At 27.4% G+C, this 19,177-nt stretch overlaps 1 protein-coding gene across 3 annotated transcripts; it reads left to right on the top strand.

Annotated features, from left to right (window-relative positions):
- The first annotated feature begins 754 nt into the window (after nt 1-754).
- On the top strand, nt 755-12,187 carry LOC120090439 (lysosomal Pro-X carboxypeptidase-like). 3 transcript variants are annotated; one of them, XR_005485541.1, is made up of 10 exons: nt 755-1,266; nt 1,373-1,562; nt 2,829-2,962; nt 5,431-5,543; nt 6,812-6,932; nt 7,199-7,354; nt 9,782-9,937; nt 11,060-11,169; nt 11,290-11,339; nt 11,781-11,799. XR_005485541.1 is itself a non-coding variant. In XM_039048104.1 (10 exons), exons 1-10 carry the CDS (start codon nt 886-888, stop codon nt 11,909-11,911), a joined length of 1,512 nt encoding a protein of 503 aa, XP_038904032.1. In that variant the 5' UTR covers nt 756-885; the 3' UTR covers nt 11,912-12,187. The 3 variants fall into 3 exon arrangements, 2 of the variants coding, with proteins under 2 accessions (XP_038904032.1, XP_038904033.1); XM_039048104.1 differs by having other exon boundaries at nt 756-1,266; nt 11,090-11,169; nt 11,781-12,187; XM_039048105.1 differs by having other exon boundaries at nt 1,008-1,266; nt 1,378-1,562; nt 11,090-11,169; nt 11,781-12,187.
- The last annotated feature ends 6,990 nt before the right edge of the window (nt 12,188-19,177 follow it).

Here is a 19,177-nt window from a genome sequence, read left to right as displayed (position 1 = left end):
ATATTAATAAAATTGTGAGTCAAATTGAGATAGATGGTTAGTAATTTCTGTAAGAGTAATTGGTGGATTTAGTATAAATCTAAGTGGATTCGAGCCTCCTCAACTTTATACTCTTTATAATATATATATAATTGACATAGTATCAATATCATTAATTAATTCAGTGATAAATCTGTCTTTCAGCCTAATTAGGGTGTTCATGAGTTGGGTTGGGTTGAAAGACTTTTTATACCCAACCCAATTATTCGGTTTCAAATAACCCCTATTAGAAAAATAAACTTAATTCAACCCAATTATGAAATATTTGGGTTTGGTTAGTTCGAGTTAATCAGGTCATTTATTTAAAATTTTATTCTAAAAAGAAGCAAAACATAAATATATAAAAATATAATTTAATTATTTTCATATATTAAATCAAGATTAATAGTTCAATTTCAATTTATATAATGACTTTTATGTGTTGCTTGACCACTAAATTAGTGTTGAAAAAATTGTAAAAGTTAATCAATATATTTATAAATATTTGTGTTATAAGTAATAAAAAATATATATATTAAAGTTAATAATAAATTCGTATTGGTTTGGATTATATTAGGTGAATCAATAAACGAGTCCAACTCATAAAATTTTTATTTATTTAAACCCGAATGATTTGATGGCTCAATCTGAACTGCACCATTTGAGTTTTTGTTAATCCTTTTTTTTTAAATATCCCTACGAACCTCTTTTAAACCCAGGTTTAAGCCACACACCACGTAGAGCAATGATTAGATAAGTACACCCAAGAGAAATGGACTTTTGTGCTCTGACTCCCGAGTCTCCCACTTATCTAACTGTTTGCCCGCACATGGCAATTGGCACAAACTTCACTGATCTTCTGCAACCATGGCCGCTCCATCCATTTCCCTCTCCCTTTCCTTTTTCCTCTTCCTTTCCTTCCATTTCTCTTCTTCCTTCTCCAAGATCCCCCTTCCCTTCTCTTCTTCCCTCCTTCTCCGCCCTCAAAATCCCCCAATCGATTCCCTCCGCCATTACCGCACCAACTTCTTCACTCAGATCCTCGACCACTTTAACTTCAATCCCATAAGCTACCAATCCTTTCAGCAAAGGTATCTCATCAACCACACCTATTGGGGCGGCGCCGCCGAGAATGCTCCCATCTTCGTTTACACCGGCAACGAAGGTAATATCGAATGGTTTGCACAGAACACCGGTTTTCTTCTCCAATCCGCTCCTCATTTCCGTGCCCTCGTCGTTTTCATCGAGGTATACACGATCCAATTTCTATTCTTCTTCTTCTTCTTTTTTCCTTTTCCTTTTGCCTTAATTTCTTCTCTGTTCATCTGCAAACTCTACCGATTTTGTGTTGCAGCATAGATTTTACGGGAAATCGATTCCGTTTGGGGGAGATGAAGATGTGGCTAATAGTAATTCGAGTACGCTTGGATTTCTGAGCTCCACACAAGCGTTGGCCGATTATGCAACTCTGATCACCGATTTGAAGAAGAATTTGTCGGCGATTGATTCGCCGGTTCTGGTCTTTGGCGGCTCTTACGGAGGAAGTAAGTCAATCGCCATTCTCGATTTACTTTCCACTTTCTTGATTTCATCACGCCATTGAATTCTTTTTTTCTTTGTTTAATTTCTATGGGTAAATTCTTAGGAGACCATTGTTTGAATTGCCATGGAGTTCTTAATTTTAATTTTAATCTATTATAAACTATTTAATTTGAAATAAATTTAAATTCAAGTTCTTAATTTTGAGCTTTTTTTAAAAAAAAAAAAATTAAAATTAATTTATTATCGTTAATATTGTTGTTATTTTAATCTATATAGATGTATATTTACTAAAATTTGTCATGCATCCTTGCCATAGCCTGAGTCATCAACAATTTATTAGCATATAGTATCATCCTTCAATTTGAATTTAAATGTTTAAACAAAAAAAAAAAAAGGTGATTAACAAAGGGAGTTTTTAACTTCTTGTACCGAAGATTCAAACATCTAACATCTATCTTAAGTAATTGAATGATGCTTAAATTATTTATTTACTTAAAAATAATTAAACAATCATCTTTTAGACATTTCTTGTTCTATTGATCATTGTACATATTATTTAATATTTATCATTTATCATTATATATTACATGATTGAAAAAACATTTTTGTCCTCGAACTTTCACATAATAATAATATAGTCATTGAACTTTAGTTTGTAGCAATCTAGTTCTTATACTTTTAAATATGTAATAATCTAATCCTTACCATAAAAAAACTCATTAAACTTACTTGTCAATTTTCATTACATAACATTTAGTCTTTGTAGTTTATAAACTAATTTGATTCCTAATCAATTGGTACTATGTAAATGATATTTAACAAAATCTTAAAAATATCTTTTTGCGATAGGAACTAAATCCTTACATACTATTAAGAGTAATTTTATTGGGTAGTACTTTTAAGGATAAGAATTGAGTATATAGCAACATTTTTAAAGAATTGCAAATATAACAAAATCTAATAGTGATAGATTCTATCGTTGATTGACTCCTACCAGTGATATGATATGATAAATTCCTACTCGCAATAAAGTCTATTACTGATAGACTTTGAAAGCAAAATCTAAATTTTGCTATATCTGTAAAATTTTTTTGTATTGTACTATATTTACAAATATTTTGGGACTAACGATTATATTTGCAACTACCTCTATTATAAAATTTTAGACATTAAATTGTTACAAATTTAAAAGATATGGAGTAACTAAGGTAAAAAAGTGTATTTTTTTAACCCTATTACATCTACTCTTGCTTTGGTGGGTAATGTAGTGCTGGCAGCATGGTTTAGACTGAAATACCCTCACGTTGCCATTGGAGCTTTAGCATCATCTGCTCCCATTCTTCAGCTTGAAAACATTACTTCTCCTTATGCCTTCACCAACATCATCACCCAAGATTTCAAGGTCTCTCCCCTCTTTACTTTTCTTTTTGGCAAATTGCCCTCTCTTCTTTACTTTTCCTTTTCAATTTGGAATACTTTTTCAACAATGAATGTTAAAATTGACCTGGCATAATGCTACATCAAAAATGAGAAATTATTTTAAATGATAAAACTGCTAAAAATATTGATAAATAATAGTAAAATAGTATATTATATTTTTTATAGACCGCGATAGACTACTATTTATGTCTATCATGACATAGATAGACACAAATAATAGTTTATCGTAGTCTATCGCAAACAGTTAGTGATATTTTGCTATATTTATAAATATTTTTGTTCATATTCTTATATTTGAAAATAGTCTAAGAAAAAACATGTCATAGAAATTATCAATTAACTTAAGTATAATTCAATTGGTCAATACTTGTGTCTTTGATAAAAAAAAAAAAAGGATTTAAGATAATTAAATTGGGTGGCACTTTTTAGGAATAATAATTAAGTGTAATGATATTATTTTTAAAAAATTGTAAATATAGCAAAATCAATTAGTGATAAACTCTATTGCTGACAAACTCTCACTTGTGATATGATCTATTACTGATAGACTTCGAAAACAAAACCTAAATTTTGTTATATATGCAAATTTTTTTGCATCGTACTATATTTATAAATATTCTGAGTTTGATTGCGATATTTTCAACCATCCCAAAAATCTAAGCTTCGACTGTTTTCACTTGTTGTTGAACTTTAAAAAATGAGTCAAAGCATAAGAGATTAAAAAAAACTGTCAAAATATTAGGGACTAAAGTTTATATTTTAGGCTAATTTTAACTGCATAGGTAGATGGAGAAATCCAAACTTTTACCCTTCAACTTTAAAGAACTTTACAAGCTATTATGTTGCTAATACAATTTTTTTTCCTCAAAAAACTATTAAAAAAAAAAAAAAGTGACATGATGTAATTAGCTAAATGTAAGAGAATAATTTTGAAAACTGGATGAAAAGGAGATAAAAGATGTTGAAACAAATTGACAGTAAATATAGAAAATAAAATGAATTAATGTGAATTGAGAAAGAAAAGAATAATGTAAACAATAAAAAATGAAATGTGGTCCCGTAATAATATGATGATGTAACATTGGGGTTGAGGTTGAAAGCTAAGAGCTATAAATATAATTAAAAATCATCTTACATTCAATTAAGAACAACCTCACATGCTTTGTGTCTTTGTATATAGCAACAAATTATTAACGAATATGCCAATCAACATTGCGACACAAATAACAAAACAACTAAAACGACAACAATGCTAATTATATAACCAAAAAAAACCCTCTTTATAGAGACGTATTTAAAAAATTATTAAATTACAAATCTATTCCCTAAACCTTGGAATTTGTATTTTTAAACTTTGAAAAGTGGTTAAAAAGTCTCCAGCTTTTAATTTTATGTTTAAAAGGTAATGATCTATTATATATAAATTTGAATTTTATGTCTAAGAAACTCTTTCCATTTTGTGTCTACTAGAGTTGTGAATTTTTTAAAATATTTAAGAAAAAAGCAATTTTTACCTAAATTTCGATTGGATCAAATTGGACCATATACTTGTATAAGTATTGCAATCTTAGATTTAAACTTTAGAAAGTATTGTAATTTTAACTCTCTAATAAGTTCTTGCTTCAAATGTCGTTAAGTTTACTTTTATCTGTTCAATGAATTATAAAACGTAGGTACGATACGAAATTGATTAAGTTTGAAAGAAAAAACAACAATAAAACTAAAAAAAAATTGTTGAAAGTTATGATCTTTAGCAAAGTTATTAAATAGTTAATTTGTGCATTGATCAAACTTACTTTATTTAAAATTTTATTTTATTGAAATGAACGAGTTTACGAAGATTTTAACATTATTTTTTTATTAAAATTAGTAAGTAAATTAGCAAAATTGAATAGAGATTAATTGAAAATCTATGGTCTAAATTGATTTAACATCATGAGTTTATAGTGATTTTTTATTTTTAATTTTTCAAATGATTTATAGATCATAAACACAAAATAGAAATCTATTAGACTTGATAATTCTTTTTTTTTTTTAGTTCATGGCGGAGTTTTTATAGAGTCATTTTGCCCACCAACTTTTTAAGTTGGTATAAATAACTCAATTTAAATAGTAAATACCATTAAAGTTTATATATTGATCGATTAACTCCATCTTTCCATTTTTTTCTACATATTTAACTGGTAATTTCATCTTCTTCTCTATCTCTACTTTTCACATTTATGGACGACTTCATCTTCTCCTCTTAATTATTTTTCATAATTATTGAGAAACTTTATCCTATAATTTTATATCTCAAAAACTCAAACTTATTAAATTCATACTTAATAACCGTCTCTCCTTAAAAATTTATGAACTAAACTAGGTTAATTTAATGAACGAAAAAATAGATAATATGAAAGTGATTGCGTGTGGGGGAAATTTGTACAGAGTGAAAGTCAGAACTGTTACAGAGTGATTAAAGGGTCATGGCAGCAGATTGATATTACTTCAAACCAGCCAGGAGGCCCCCAGTTGCTTCGTAACTCATTCAAATTTTGCAAGTAAGTTTATTTTACTTTTACTTCTTTTTTTTTTTTTACTAGATGTATCCTTTTTCTCTTTCCCTCTCTTTTCAATATCATTTCTTCAATGCTTTTATATTTCCATTATTTCTTTTCTTTTTTTTTTTTTTTTTTAAAAAAAGTTACCATTATAAATTTACTTTCTACTTATTTTTAAGCTTAGTATTCATTTAATCCTTAAATTTTAAATGAATTTTCAAAAATTAAAAAAAAAATTATTTACACAAAATAGTAAAATTTAATCTTATTTGATAGAGTCTGATAGAAGTCTATTAGTGTCTACCGATGATAGAAACTGATAGAAACTTATCATTGATATTATGTGATACACTGATAGAAGTATATAAATGTTTATTAATGTTTTTTTTCTTGTATTTTTGTAAATAATTTGACATTTTTTTTTATCTGTGAAATTTTTTATATTATTTTAACTACATTTTTTTAATATTGAATAATGTTCGTATTTAATTTTAGTTATTAATATTTAGTATTATTAATGATATGTCAAAGAAAATTTTAGTACTATTGTAACATATACTCCAAACAATTAATTACAATGAAAATTAGAATAAATTTAGGCTAGTCAAATTATGTTTGACTCGTTATAGTGTTGACAATACTAAATACAAAAGGAAATGATTTAAAAGTTTAAATGTGAAGTTTTATGAAATTTAGAAACTAGAGAAATAAAAGTATTCTAGAGACAATGTATTGTATAACCTTTTTGTTTATTTTAATTAAAGTGATAAAGTGATAGATATTAGAAAACACATGAATCATTCCTTACAGAGTTGCTTTTAAAGGAAATATATAAAAATAATAAAATATTGTTTCTTTCTAAAAAACTATTATAGAAATGTTTGGAATAAAAATGAAGTTCTCATGTTGTACCATCTCTTTTTCTTCTTAAATATAGAAAGTTCTTCTGAAATTGTAGCTAAGGATGATTTCAAAGAGCAATTTTTCTTAAATCTAATAATCGTAAAGATTTGAATCCTTAATCTTTTAATCAAAACTATAAAATCTTAACCAATTAAATTTCTCTCGTACTAACAACTATTAAAAGATTAATTTAATTAGAATTTATTTTCCATGTTAAAAGAAATGCACACTTATTTCCTAATAATTTTATCTATTTGTTATGTAAGTGCTTTATTTGACTATTGTTATTATTTATAATATAACGTACTTATTTTAAATATATATGTGTGGGAAAAAAATAATATGCAATGAGTGTATTAATTCAGAGAGGCGGAGTCAGAATCGATTAAAAATTGGTTGTATACTGCAATTTTGTACACAGCAATGACCGATTATCCCACGCCCTCTAATTTCTTAAATCCCCTGCCAGCTTATCCAGTTAAACAGGTATAACATTCTTTCTTACTCTTTCTTTTATTTAACTATTTTTTAGAGGGTGACTATTTTAAACGACAAAATTGTTGGAAATAACTTTTCAAATCACTATTTATTACATTGATGGACAACGAAATTTTAAAAATATTCCATGAAAATATTTATATTTAAGAACAGCCCTTTTTTAAAACTAAAAGTATGATAATAATATTTGCATTAAGGAAAATGAATAAAAATAAAATGAAAGAGAAAAAATGTTGTGGGAATGAATGGTGCAGATGTGCAAGGCGATTGACGATCCAACGACTGGGAACGACACGTTTGCGAAGTTGTATGGTGCGGCTAACGTCTATTATAACTACACTGGGACCGCCACGTGTTTTGATCTCGACGATGATTCTGATCCTCACGATCTTGGAGATTGGACTTGGCAGGTTCTTTTTATTTTCACCTCTCTTTTTTCTCTTCCTTCTCCTTTTTTTTTTTGGTTCTCGAATTTTTGGGTCTAATTTCTATTTAATTTATATATTTTAAAATATTATATATTTAATATTTAAATTTTGAGTTTGATTTCAATTTAGTTTCTAAATTTTAAAATGCTACAATTTTACTTTTGACATTTGAATTTTGCTTTAATATGGTCATTATATTTCAAGATTTACATTTTTAACCTCAATTTTTAACTAAATACTCACTTTTCGTCTTTAGAGTTAATTTATATTGATAATTTAAAATCGTTAAAAGAATTATAATTAATTTAAGTTTTACTATTTTTATCACTCTTAAATTAAATTTAAAATTTCACTTTATAACTATTATTAATTAATAAAAAAATATTGTCAATGATTGAAATTGAGTATTAAATGAAAAATTAAGGTTAAAAATGTAAAATCTTGAAACCTAGTGACCAAATTGAAACAAAACTCAAACCTTGAAGGTAAAATTGTAATATTATGAAACTTAGGAATTAAAGTGAAACAAATTCCAAAACTTAAGGACTAAATTTGTAACATTTTAAAACCTATGGACCAAATAGAAACTAAGCCAAAACTTAGGGATCAAAAAGATATCATTCCCTTCTTTTTATTATATATATTGTTTTTTCAACTTTTTTTTTTCTTTTCTATTGTGTGTTTTCAAAGTTTAGTAAAATTTTCATCTTATATTTTAATGGTATAGCTAAGTAAAGTCATCGTTTAATTAACATTTTTTAAGGTTGAATATCTTCCTCAAATCCTTTATTAGATGGTATAAGATTAATTTTTTCTTTACCTACTAGCTTAACCTTTTGAGTCAATCGACGATTTAAGATGGTATCAGAACAAGTTAGTTCAAGAGGTTATATATTCAAACACTTGTCATATAAGATCTGATTCTAAATGTCAACCATTGGAGTTTAAATTACTAATGAAAAAAGGAATTATCACTTAGGTTTAAAATGTTGTTTTTGGCAAAAATGTGGAGAACTAAACTTTTATAAAAAAATGTCAACGAAAATATCCATGTCGATATGAAAAAAAGTTAAATTAATAAATGAACATTTTACTCTAGTAGCATTCTATGTTTTTTTTTATATGATATAATTGAAATGACGATTTACCTCTTTTGATATAAACTTTCAAAATGTATAAATATTAACCTGTCTCATAAATTTAATATTATGATTATTACATGACATCCATATGAATGATGGTTGTTTTGAAAAATTGATGATGCGGAGGAAAATAAATTTGAAAATATTGAAAATATTGAAGTCGGAAAAGGAGTAAATGTACATTTAAGATTTGATATGCTTAAGCAAATGAAGTAATTTAGAGAGGTAAAATAAGGATTTGGCAGTGATAAAGACAAATACATGATGGAAAATGATGTGATGTTTGGTGTATCCAATGTCAAAAAAGTGCTATAAATGGGTCAAAATATTGATTGAATATGAGATTTTACGCAACCTATTGCCAACATTTTTCATGTGAAGAGAAAACTTTACACTCCACTTTCTTTTCCCTTTTCTACTCTAAATAAAAAAATAAGACTACACTTTCTTTGAAATGGAAGGAAATCTTTTATTTATTTCTTCCCCAATCTTATTGATTTTCATTTCATTTTAAAGGATTTGCTTGACTAAGATTTTCTTGATATAACATAAGGTACATGAAATAGGAAATTATTTACCACATTCATTGAAGTTCTAAGTTTAAAGAGATTTGACCCAACTTTTGATCATCGAAGTTGTTTTTTTACCTTCTACCTGCGTCAGGTGAAAATTTCTAAGCTTAAAGAAATTATCTACCACATGCACATATGATGAATTTTGCTCCCCTATCTCACTCCCACTCCTCAATTCACAATCGCTCTCCTTTCTTTGACCATAATTTTTTTCACTTCTTGGTTCTTGCCAATCTCTTTCCTTCTTAAAAAAAGTTATAGATTGAAAGAGGAAGAAGGTAAGACTTGGAGTGAGGAGTGAGAATTAAGGAGCAAAGCCCATCACGCTTGCATTTTTTGTTATTTTAGTAAAATTTTATCCGATGATGTTATAAGCAAAATGTGAAAAAAAGACAGATTTTCAAAAAGTTGGGTTGATCTCTTTTAGACTTCCAAAAATAAGTCATGGACTTTCCTACCTATATAAATTTAGTTTTCATCATTTTTATAAATCTCAAAATGAATGACTAACATGAGTACAATTCAACTGACATAAAATTGTGTTACAACTTGGAGGCAATATGACAAAGACGGGAAGAAAGACCGTTGAGTGGAGTGATATTAGAAGAAGGGCCATATTGAAATTAGCAAAGTTCGGCAGATTTTGGAAAGAATTGGATAATCCAAATCTGAATTATGTGTATGAATGAGTGCAGGCATGTACGGAGATGATATTGCCAACGGGTGGTAACACAGAAGAAAGCATATTTCCAGCTTCAACATGGCACTTTGCAGATCGACTTCATTTCTGCAAACGCTTCTATAACGTGGAGCCTCGTCGTATTTGGATCCCCACACACTATGGGGGCCATGTAAGTTTCTTTCCCATCCATTTACTTCTTAGCTTAGACATGGATTACCAACCATCATTCTTCTTTGTCTCTACCCCATTATTTGCTATCTTGTCTATCAGTTGGGACCAGGGTCAAGAAATCCTTGTTTGTGAACCGGGGTCCCCCTAGGAATGATGAAGTATACTAAAGTTATTCAATTTAATTAGTCACCATACTTTACTTTATAACAAGCTAAATTTAGTATTTATACTTCAAAAAATTTAAACAAGGTTTATTTAGTTTCTATCATGAAAAGAAGTTATTATATGTTAGATCTAAACTAATTAGGGGCTAAATTTGTTTATAAACTATAAAGATTAGGTTGCTCCATTATAACAAGTTTTTCATTGGTATGGATTAAAAAGTTTTTCATTGGTATGGATTAACTAAGGTTCAAAAATTAAAGTCCCGTTTGGTAACTATTTTGTTTTTTTGTTTTTGTTTTTGAAAATTAAGGCTATAAACATTATTTCTAATTCTAAATTTCTTCATTTGCTATTTATCTTCTACCAATTGTTTAAAAAACCAAGTTAAATTTTGAAAATTAAAGAGACATAAACTAAAAACTAAATAATTAACAAACGAGACATAAACTATCACAAATTAAAGAGTACAGGACTAGAGAAAGGTTTAACTTTTAATTTCTTTTAATAAAAAGTTAGTGATTCAATTCTCCACCTCTGTGAGTTTGTTTGGAATGACTATAGAAAAAATTGTTTTTAAAAAAAATCATTTTTATTTAAATTCTTTTTTTAAAATACACCACATTTAACATTTGACAAGTTAAACCCAAACACACTACTTATGTATACATATTGTTTCATTATTTTTCCTAAATTTCTTCTGCTTTGTTACTTAAGAACCTTTATTATAATGTCTAAGAGGGAGAATTAAAATATATATATATATATATGGATTTGGTTGGTAATTTCAAATTGTTGGTGGCAAAATTGAAACTTGACGATATATGATCATTCATTTGATTTGAATTTTGCTTTCAAAGATTTTTAAAAATAAAAACAAAAAACGAAATGGTTACTTAACGAGACCTAAATGTTTCACTAAATTATGGAAATTTAATTAGAATCTAAACATGGGCAGAAAAGTAAGTTGTAAGTGAGATTGATGCAGAATATTGAGAGAGTTCTGAAAAGGTTTGGAAGCAACATAATCTTCTTCAATGGCTTGAGAGATCCTTGGAGTGGTGGAGGGTAACTCTTTATCTCTCTTTCCCTTCTATACATATCTTTATGGCAATTCTTATTTAATTGCTTACAATTGGCTCTTAATGTTAACATTTTAGTCATTTTCTTTTGATGCTTTGTCTTCAGAGTGCTGAAAAACATATCCTCAACTATAATAGCCATTGTGGCAAAGGAAGGTTAGCATTCATCACATCAAATATATATATATATATATATATATATATAAACTTAGTTTGGCTGTCATAGTATTGATATGTTATCTCTCTCTCTTTTTTTTTGATGAATCTATTGAGACCATAATTATTTCACTTTATTGCTAACTTAGAAACAAACACAAACCATTTAAAGTTAAGTTTCGTTGCGAATACAGTAATTAGACCCAAAGTATTTGTAAATATAGAACAATGCAGAAGAATTTGTAAATATAACAAAATTTAGATTTTGCTTTCGAAATATATAAGTGATAGTCCATATCACTAGTAGGGGTTTATCAATAATAGACCATATTACTAAGAGTCTATCAATTCTTTAAACATGTTATTATACCTTTAATTATTATCCCTAAAAGTGTTATCCAATGAAATTACCTTTAAATTTTTATATTTGGAATGAAACAGGAGCTCATCATGTAGACTTGAGATTCTCTAATCCTGAAGATCCAAAATGGCTGAAAGATGTGAGAAAGCAGGAGCTCAATATCATTCAGGATTGGCTTTCACAATATTACTTGGACTTGGCCCAATATTAATCCGGCCCATGTTTATATAAAAGGCCCAAACACATAGCCCACTCATAAGATGAAAGAAGAAGAAGGTTCTTTCTACTTTATGGTTTTCCAAAAGGATTATTCAAGCCATTCAGGTAAGCCACCAAATGATTCTCTCATAATTTTGTACATAATTTACTTGAATTCTTCAATATTTGAATGTTTTGAATAATGAGATATTAAGTTTGTAATTTTATTACTTAATGGTATAATAACAATTCTCATCATATATTTCCACAATGGTGAGATGTTATCTTCTTCCAAACTAAGCTTATATGTTTTTTTTTTTTTTTGGGTGGATAAAATTTTAAATTTGGTCCTTTCTTTTGAGGTTTGTGTTTGTTTGTCTCTAACCTTTCTAAAATGTCTAATAAATTTTTTAACTTTCAATTTTATGTTAGGTAGGTTCCTAAACTTTTAAAATATTTAACATGTCCTTAAGCTTTTTGTATCTAATAAATCTCTTAATTTCAATTTTGTGTCTAATAAGTCTTTGGCCTATTCATAGGTTTATTGGACATGAAATTGGAAGTCTACACCATTAAATCGTGATGTTTCATATCTATAGTCTAAATCACACCCATATATATAATGATACACCACTTCAATCGAAATAGTTGTAAGGAGGCAAACAATGTTACCATCATTTCAAACATATGTTCTCAATTAGATGGTGATGGTTCATATCTACGGTTTAGATCACAAATCACTCCGTCATATAACCAATTTGACCCAAACAATTGTAATAGAACAAATGATGTGACTGTTCGTTTAGACATATCTCAGCAGTTTGATCGTAAAAGTTTCATTTATATTAACATCGTTTCACATATAAACACCTTGATAAGAATTATTAAAAGATGCAAGGACAAAATGAAGATGTAAAGATTCTCCCATCATATCTCGTTTTATATATAGCATAGATTTCGTGTTCTAATTGAATTGTGAGTTATAGATTATAATTGACTTGGAGAAAGTTGTCTTTTTCATTTTGTAACAATTATGTATGTCAGCAAAGCATTTGAGACAAATTTCATTTTTTTTCAAAAAAAAAAAAAAAATCACTTATACTTTGTTTGGGAGCCTTTAGTTTCCAAAAAGCATTTCCACCAAAGAAAAGAAATGCTTGGAGAAGTAGCTTGGGCTTCTTCAAATTTGTACAAAGCAAGAATGTAGCAACTCTCCATGGAATATAGCAAGTCTTCTTTGACATTGGTACCATAATATAGCATCTTCTTGTGACATTTGAAGGGTACAATTGACATACTTGTCATAAAACATGCTTCAATCATTTACTTAGTATCAAATTTTGACTTTCTCTGTAATTTATTACACATAAACAGTAGAAAAATTGATACAAAGATCATAACATTTTTCTTCTTCGATCCAATTAAAGATTCTTCATTCCATTATAATTTAGTTATCATAGTCCTATCCATTTGTCATTCCTAATTTAAGATGATTATAGAAACAATATTTTTGTAGTAAATGAAAAGAAAAATTGAATGGTTCATAAGATTGTTATAGATTCCTAAGGAAAGAGGTGTCATGAAGCACCTATGCTCTAAGTCAAATAGCTTTTTATTTCATAATGATGGATTGGTCAACTATGTCAATCCCATTTTAGAGGTACTTTTAGATTGCAATCATTAAACCTCTTATCTTTTTTTTAATCAAATCTACGAATATAAGATTTTGTTCTTTAAATTGTTAGTTCATGAAAAGGTTTAACATTTTCTCACTAATCCTCACCATATTTCAAGACTAAAATATTAGTCATCTAGAAGTATGACCCCAAAATTTATTCTATATGTACTTTTCTTTCTTTCTTTCTTTTTTTTTTTTTTTTTGAAAAAACAATTATTGGATATTTCATTTAGGAGAAATATGTAAAATTGAATTATATATCTTATTTCTAATCTAATTCAAACTTTAATGAGTTTTGTAAAATGAGAGTATTATTCATTTATAAGGTTGATAGTTTGATTATTATCTCTATCATTAATTATTAAACTAAAAAACTATTAAATAAACATATTAAAAATATCAAAACATAAATGAAGCCCTTTTAAATATGGTCTTTCATTTATAAGCCGGTAAGAAAATCATTTTGTAACACCCCAAATCCAAGATTCAGATCAGGATTCGAAATCCAAATTTGACACCTCATGGTCCTGGCATTCTCCTAGATCCCCTGCAATCTGGCACTCCTTGCTTGTCTTGAACTTCTTGTTAAAGTGAAGACTATCCTCAACATGGGTCCTTTCAGGATGTTTTGTCCTCACCCACATTATCTTAGGAAAATTCCTAGAAGGTTATCTAATATAAGATTGACCTAAGCTAAACACGCTTAACTTTGAAGTTCTTATGATTGAGTCATCAAAAAAGAAAGTGCACATTGTTGTAATAAATAGTAACTTTCAATTCATTTAAGTCTTTTTTAACCATGTTTTCGTGTCTTTGGGATCCCTATCATTCGAATGTGATCTTGATTTATTTATGTATCTCTTTTACTCTTAGATCGTTACACATTTCCTAATAGAAGGGGAATGATAGAAACTAAATTTGGGTGAATTTGAGTCGGAAGAAAATGACCCACAATTTTTATAATTTATAATTTATTTATTATTGTTGTTATTATTTCGGTGAAAGTGACTTAGCTTTCAGGTGGTCATCACTTTGATCACTTTGATCACTCCTCACCTCCTTCTGCCAAGTTAGGCACAAGAGATTAAGACAACCCCTTTCCTTCTTCTTCTTTTTCTACTTTAAAATAATCATAAAATAAAAATAAAAATAAAAATAAAAATAAAAATAAAGTCCAACTTTGTGGGCTTTTTGTTCTTACCTTCCCTTTATTCTCTTCCACTCACACTTGGTCTCAATCCAAACAATCTCATCTTACCCAATATGATTTTATGACAATTCATCCTTTCATTGATATAATATACCTACTTGAATTTCAAACATTGTTCAATTAATTAAGATATATATATCTTTGATCAAAATATTAAAAGTTTAAATCTATCTCACATGTTAAATTAAAAATAAAAAATAATAAAATATATCATCTTATTTAAATTGTCATTTAAATTTTTATGTTCACCTAAAAATTTTTAGTTTGATTCTCATAATCTAATTCAACATTCAAAAATTATGTTTAACAATTTTTCTGTTTTTTAGGACAAAATTGAGGAAAGATGTGTGATGTGATATAAAGTTATTAGTGAGTATTAAACTAGTTGATTATATTAAAATTTGAAGTAAGATTCGAAGGTCAAAATGAACATATCTCAACCGTGATTGAAATAGACTTCTTTCATCAAAGTAGGAAGTTCAAATCTACACCATAACCATCTTGCATAAAAAATTGGAGAAAGTAAAATGACACGTGAGTTTTTGGATAAGAAAATAAATAGTTTATCTCAATATTAAAAATAAATAAATAACATAGTAGAATGTCCTTCTTGGAACTTTAATTACCTAAACTTTTTATATGAGCTCATGCTTTTTTTTTTCTTGTCAAATATTTATGCCTAATTTTAAAAATTCACTCGTGTTTCTTGAATTTATAACTCTGTTGGTGAGATATCATCACTTAAATTTTATATCTTATCTACTCAAAAACCTTGAAGCTCTAGTTGTTGTTAAAAGCTTGTCTAGCTTTCCTTTTCGAATTAGTTTGTATGAATCATCTTCTTTGATTGTAGAATTTGATTGTATTGATACGATAAACATAGTTAATCGAGTGGGGGTGATATTTTGGAGTTATCTAGATTTACTGAGGAGATTATCTCCTTGTATGAGGTGGTCCAGGTTGGGTTTGTTGTTTTGTGTTTGAGATCAGAGAACAAAATTGTCCACTACCTAGCGCATGCGGAGAATGAGTTTGAAAATTTTTTGTGTTATTTTGGAAATTTCTCTTCGACCTTCTCTAAAGAAGATGGAGGATGAGTCTTTTTGAGTCTGAACGGTTTACCTCAACTATTTATGAAATGAGTATAGTTTTTGGTTGAGTTGCTTCTATTTCTTTTTTTTAAAAAAAAAAAAAGTTAAATAGCCAACTCGTTTTATATTTTATAATTGACATATATTATGTATTTTGAAATAGAAGATTTACATTTCTATACATGTTTAAACAAACAAAAATTATTAAGAGTTATGTGCGGAGAGATGCTTGGAATGTCATGTCATTTTCCTACCACATAATGATTCTATATGCATTATTGAAATGAAGATTTGATGGAAAGATTTTGATATAAAATAGATGAAATTACATAAATTCAAATATCTAATGGAATCATATTGTATATATTTATTCTAAATATATTGAGAATTGACAAAAATGGAAAAAAAACAATGTCAATTCGGCACACGCAAAGGGACCATTTTATTACTTTCCTTTCTTTTACCACAAATGGTCCCACTTAATCACAACCCTACATCTTAAAACACTTACCGATCCACTGTTCACCACGTGTCACTTGTCCAATTGCCCATCCTCCCCTACTTTTTTGACGAACGAAACCGACCCTTTTTTAGTTTTAAAAACACTTCGATGATTTCTTTTTTGAAGAAATCAATGAAAACTGTTTTTAATTTTCTTATCCACATTTTTATTAACATACACACTTCCATAGTATCGTTCATAAATCAATCGTTAAAATCTTGCATTAGTTTATATGTAATTGTATTGCACTAATAATTTTAATATGGACTAAGTCATTATATAATAAAAGTCAATGCTTTACCTTAAAAAGAAAGATTAATTTGCAACATATATAAAGTATAATTAAATTGTTACATACTTTGGACTAAATCCTCACAAATGTAAAAAAAAATATAGGAATCAAATAGTTAAGGATTCATTTGATAATCATTTTGTTTTTTTTTTTTTTTTAAATCAAATCTATTTTCTTTTCATTTCTTACTATGGTTTGCATCTTTTTTAGGTACAATAGTTGAATTTTTAGTCAAATTTCAAAAACAAAAACAAATTTTTAAAAACTATATATTTTTTTTAGTTTTCAAAATTTAGCTTGATTTTTTAAATCATCGGTAAAAAGTAGATAACAAAAGAAGAAATTTAAAGATGAAAATGATGTTTTTAGATTTAATTTTCAAAAAAAAAATAAAAAACGAAATGATTATTAAATGAGACCTAAATATATATTTTTAGCTAACACAAACATTGTTCAAACGCATAAACTCGCATTTTCTATAAAATATATATATATATAAATTATTATTGTTTGGAAAGATCTGGTGGGCCCGGTGTGCATTAAAGAGTGGGCCCAGAAGTGGCCGGTATCTCGCATGCGGATCGGGTGGGAACTGGAAGAAGCCATTTCGGGCCAAACTGCAGGCCCTCAATTACACTTCACCTCCCCATTTCTACTTTATGTAGTTATGCCCTAAAAATATTACTTTCTTCTTTTTTCTTTTTTCTTTTTCTTTTTTTTTAGGAAACAAAAATACTATTTGTTCCATACTCCGCCTTTATTTATTTATTTTTTAGTCCTAACTTTATTTATTTTAATCTCGATATTTTTAAAATATTTATTTTTAACTTCGATTCATTTTTATTCTTAAACTTAAAAGAAAATATTTTTAATGAAAATGAATAGGTCAAAATGGTCACTTTTTTAAATTAGAAAAAACAAAATACCAAAATGAATCAAAGCTAAAAATATTTGAAAAGAAGGGTTTAAAATATCTTTATTTATTTATTTCACTATTTCTTTTTCCTACAACTATTTACCACCTTTTATTTTTTTAAAAAAAGAATCATAAGGGCCACGTGGCATCCACGTCAGAGTTTTGTTCTGTTAGAAGAAACACTTGTGTTTGTATGTGACCACTCATGTGAAATTGAAGGAGAAAAAAAACTGAATGTTGCACAAAAACCACACTTATTTGTTTGCTTCAACCACCCACCATTGCTTTTTAATCACATTTATAGAGTTTAATATTTATTAATTATTCTCTCTAATTTGGTTTAAATCTTTGGTATTGCCCATATTATACAAGCCATACAAAATTTCTAAATGTTCTCAAATTCTATTGAATTGATTAAAATTCATATGAATTTATGAGATTCGTGGAGACATTTCGTGTTTCCAAAAAATATTTTTATTATTCAAAATTGTTTTTCTTAAAGTTGTAGTTAGTTTTATCTAAGTTTCTATATAGTTCTTTAAATTTAGGCCTTATCCTTAGATGGGACCCCTTCTTTTTAAGTCCAATTAACTTATTTAATAATGTTTTGAGATAACTTAATATACTTAGGATTCTAAAAGTTATATCAATTTAGTTGGGATGACCACCTGCATTTACTAATTATCTGATAATCAATAATTAAAAAAAGTTAAATACATGTTTCAACATGTGTATGATATTCCTTCTCTCAATACAAAACGACCAATGGTTTGATTACTAATTTAATTAATTAGATTCTCTTTTATCACTTTTGTGTCTAATGTATTAGTTTAAATAATTTTATATTTGGTTGGTTCATCTCTCTTTTTTTAGTTGATTATGTAATATTTTAATCACTTGAGAAAAATTTTACATGATATTACTATACCTTCTCTCTTTTTTCTATTCCATGTATATTTAACTTAATTCTCATCTCATACTCAACATGAGTTTAAATATATCACATATTTATAATTTTCATTTTGATTCTAATTCCAAAAATAAAAGTAGAAAACACAATTTTGAAAATTGTTAAAATATTATTTTAGTCCCCTTTTAAAGTTTCATTCTATTTTGATCCTTGTACTTCCCAAACGGTCTTAATTTAGTCATAATTTTTATTTTGATTCTGATTAAATAGTTATAATAACTTTCATGCAAGAAATAACATATAATAGGATTATTTTACTAAAATATAGGAAGGAAAAATTATTATAAATTTTCTCTATAGAAACTTTTAACATTAAAGGATTAATTTAAAGATTTATATGAAAAACGCATAAGCTGATTTGAAAGTATAAACTCAAAATTAGAGGATGAAAATAATGTTAACTTGGACCTTAAAAAAATGTATTGTGATCCCACGACATCTGATTTAAACCCTGTGTTAATAAGATTAGATTGATATATGTTTATTTAAACAAGTTTGTATGTATATTCATTGAGTCAAAACATGAGATAAGAATCTTATAATTATTTTAATAACTATAAAATCAACAATGCACTAAGACGGGTTGTATCAAAGTTATTTGTTTATTAATGAAATGAAAA

The sequence above is a fragment of the Benincasa hispida genome, chromosome 11 (assembly GCF_009727055.1).
Source record: "Benincasa hispida cultivar B227 chromosome 11, ASM972705v1, whole genome shotgun sequence".
Taxonomy (NCBI): domain Eukaryota; kingdom Viridiplantae; phylum Streptophyta; class Magnoliopsida; order Cucurbitales; family Cucurbitaceae; genus Benincasa; species Benincasa hispida.
This window is presented reverse-complemented; position numbering and strand designations above follow the sequence as displayed.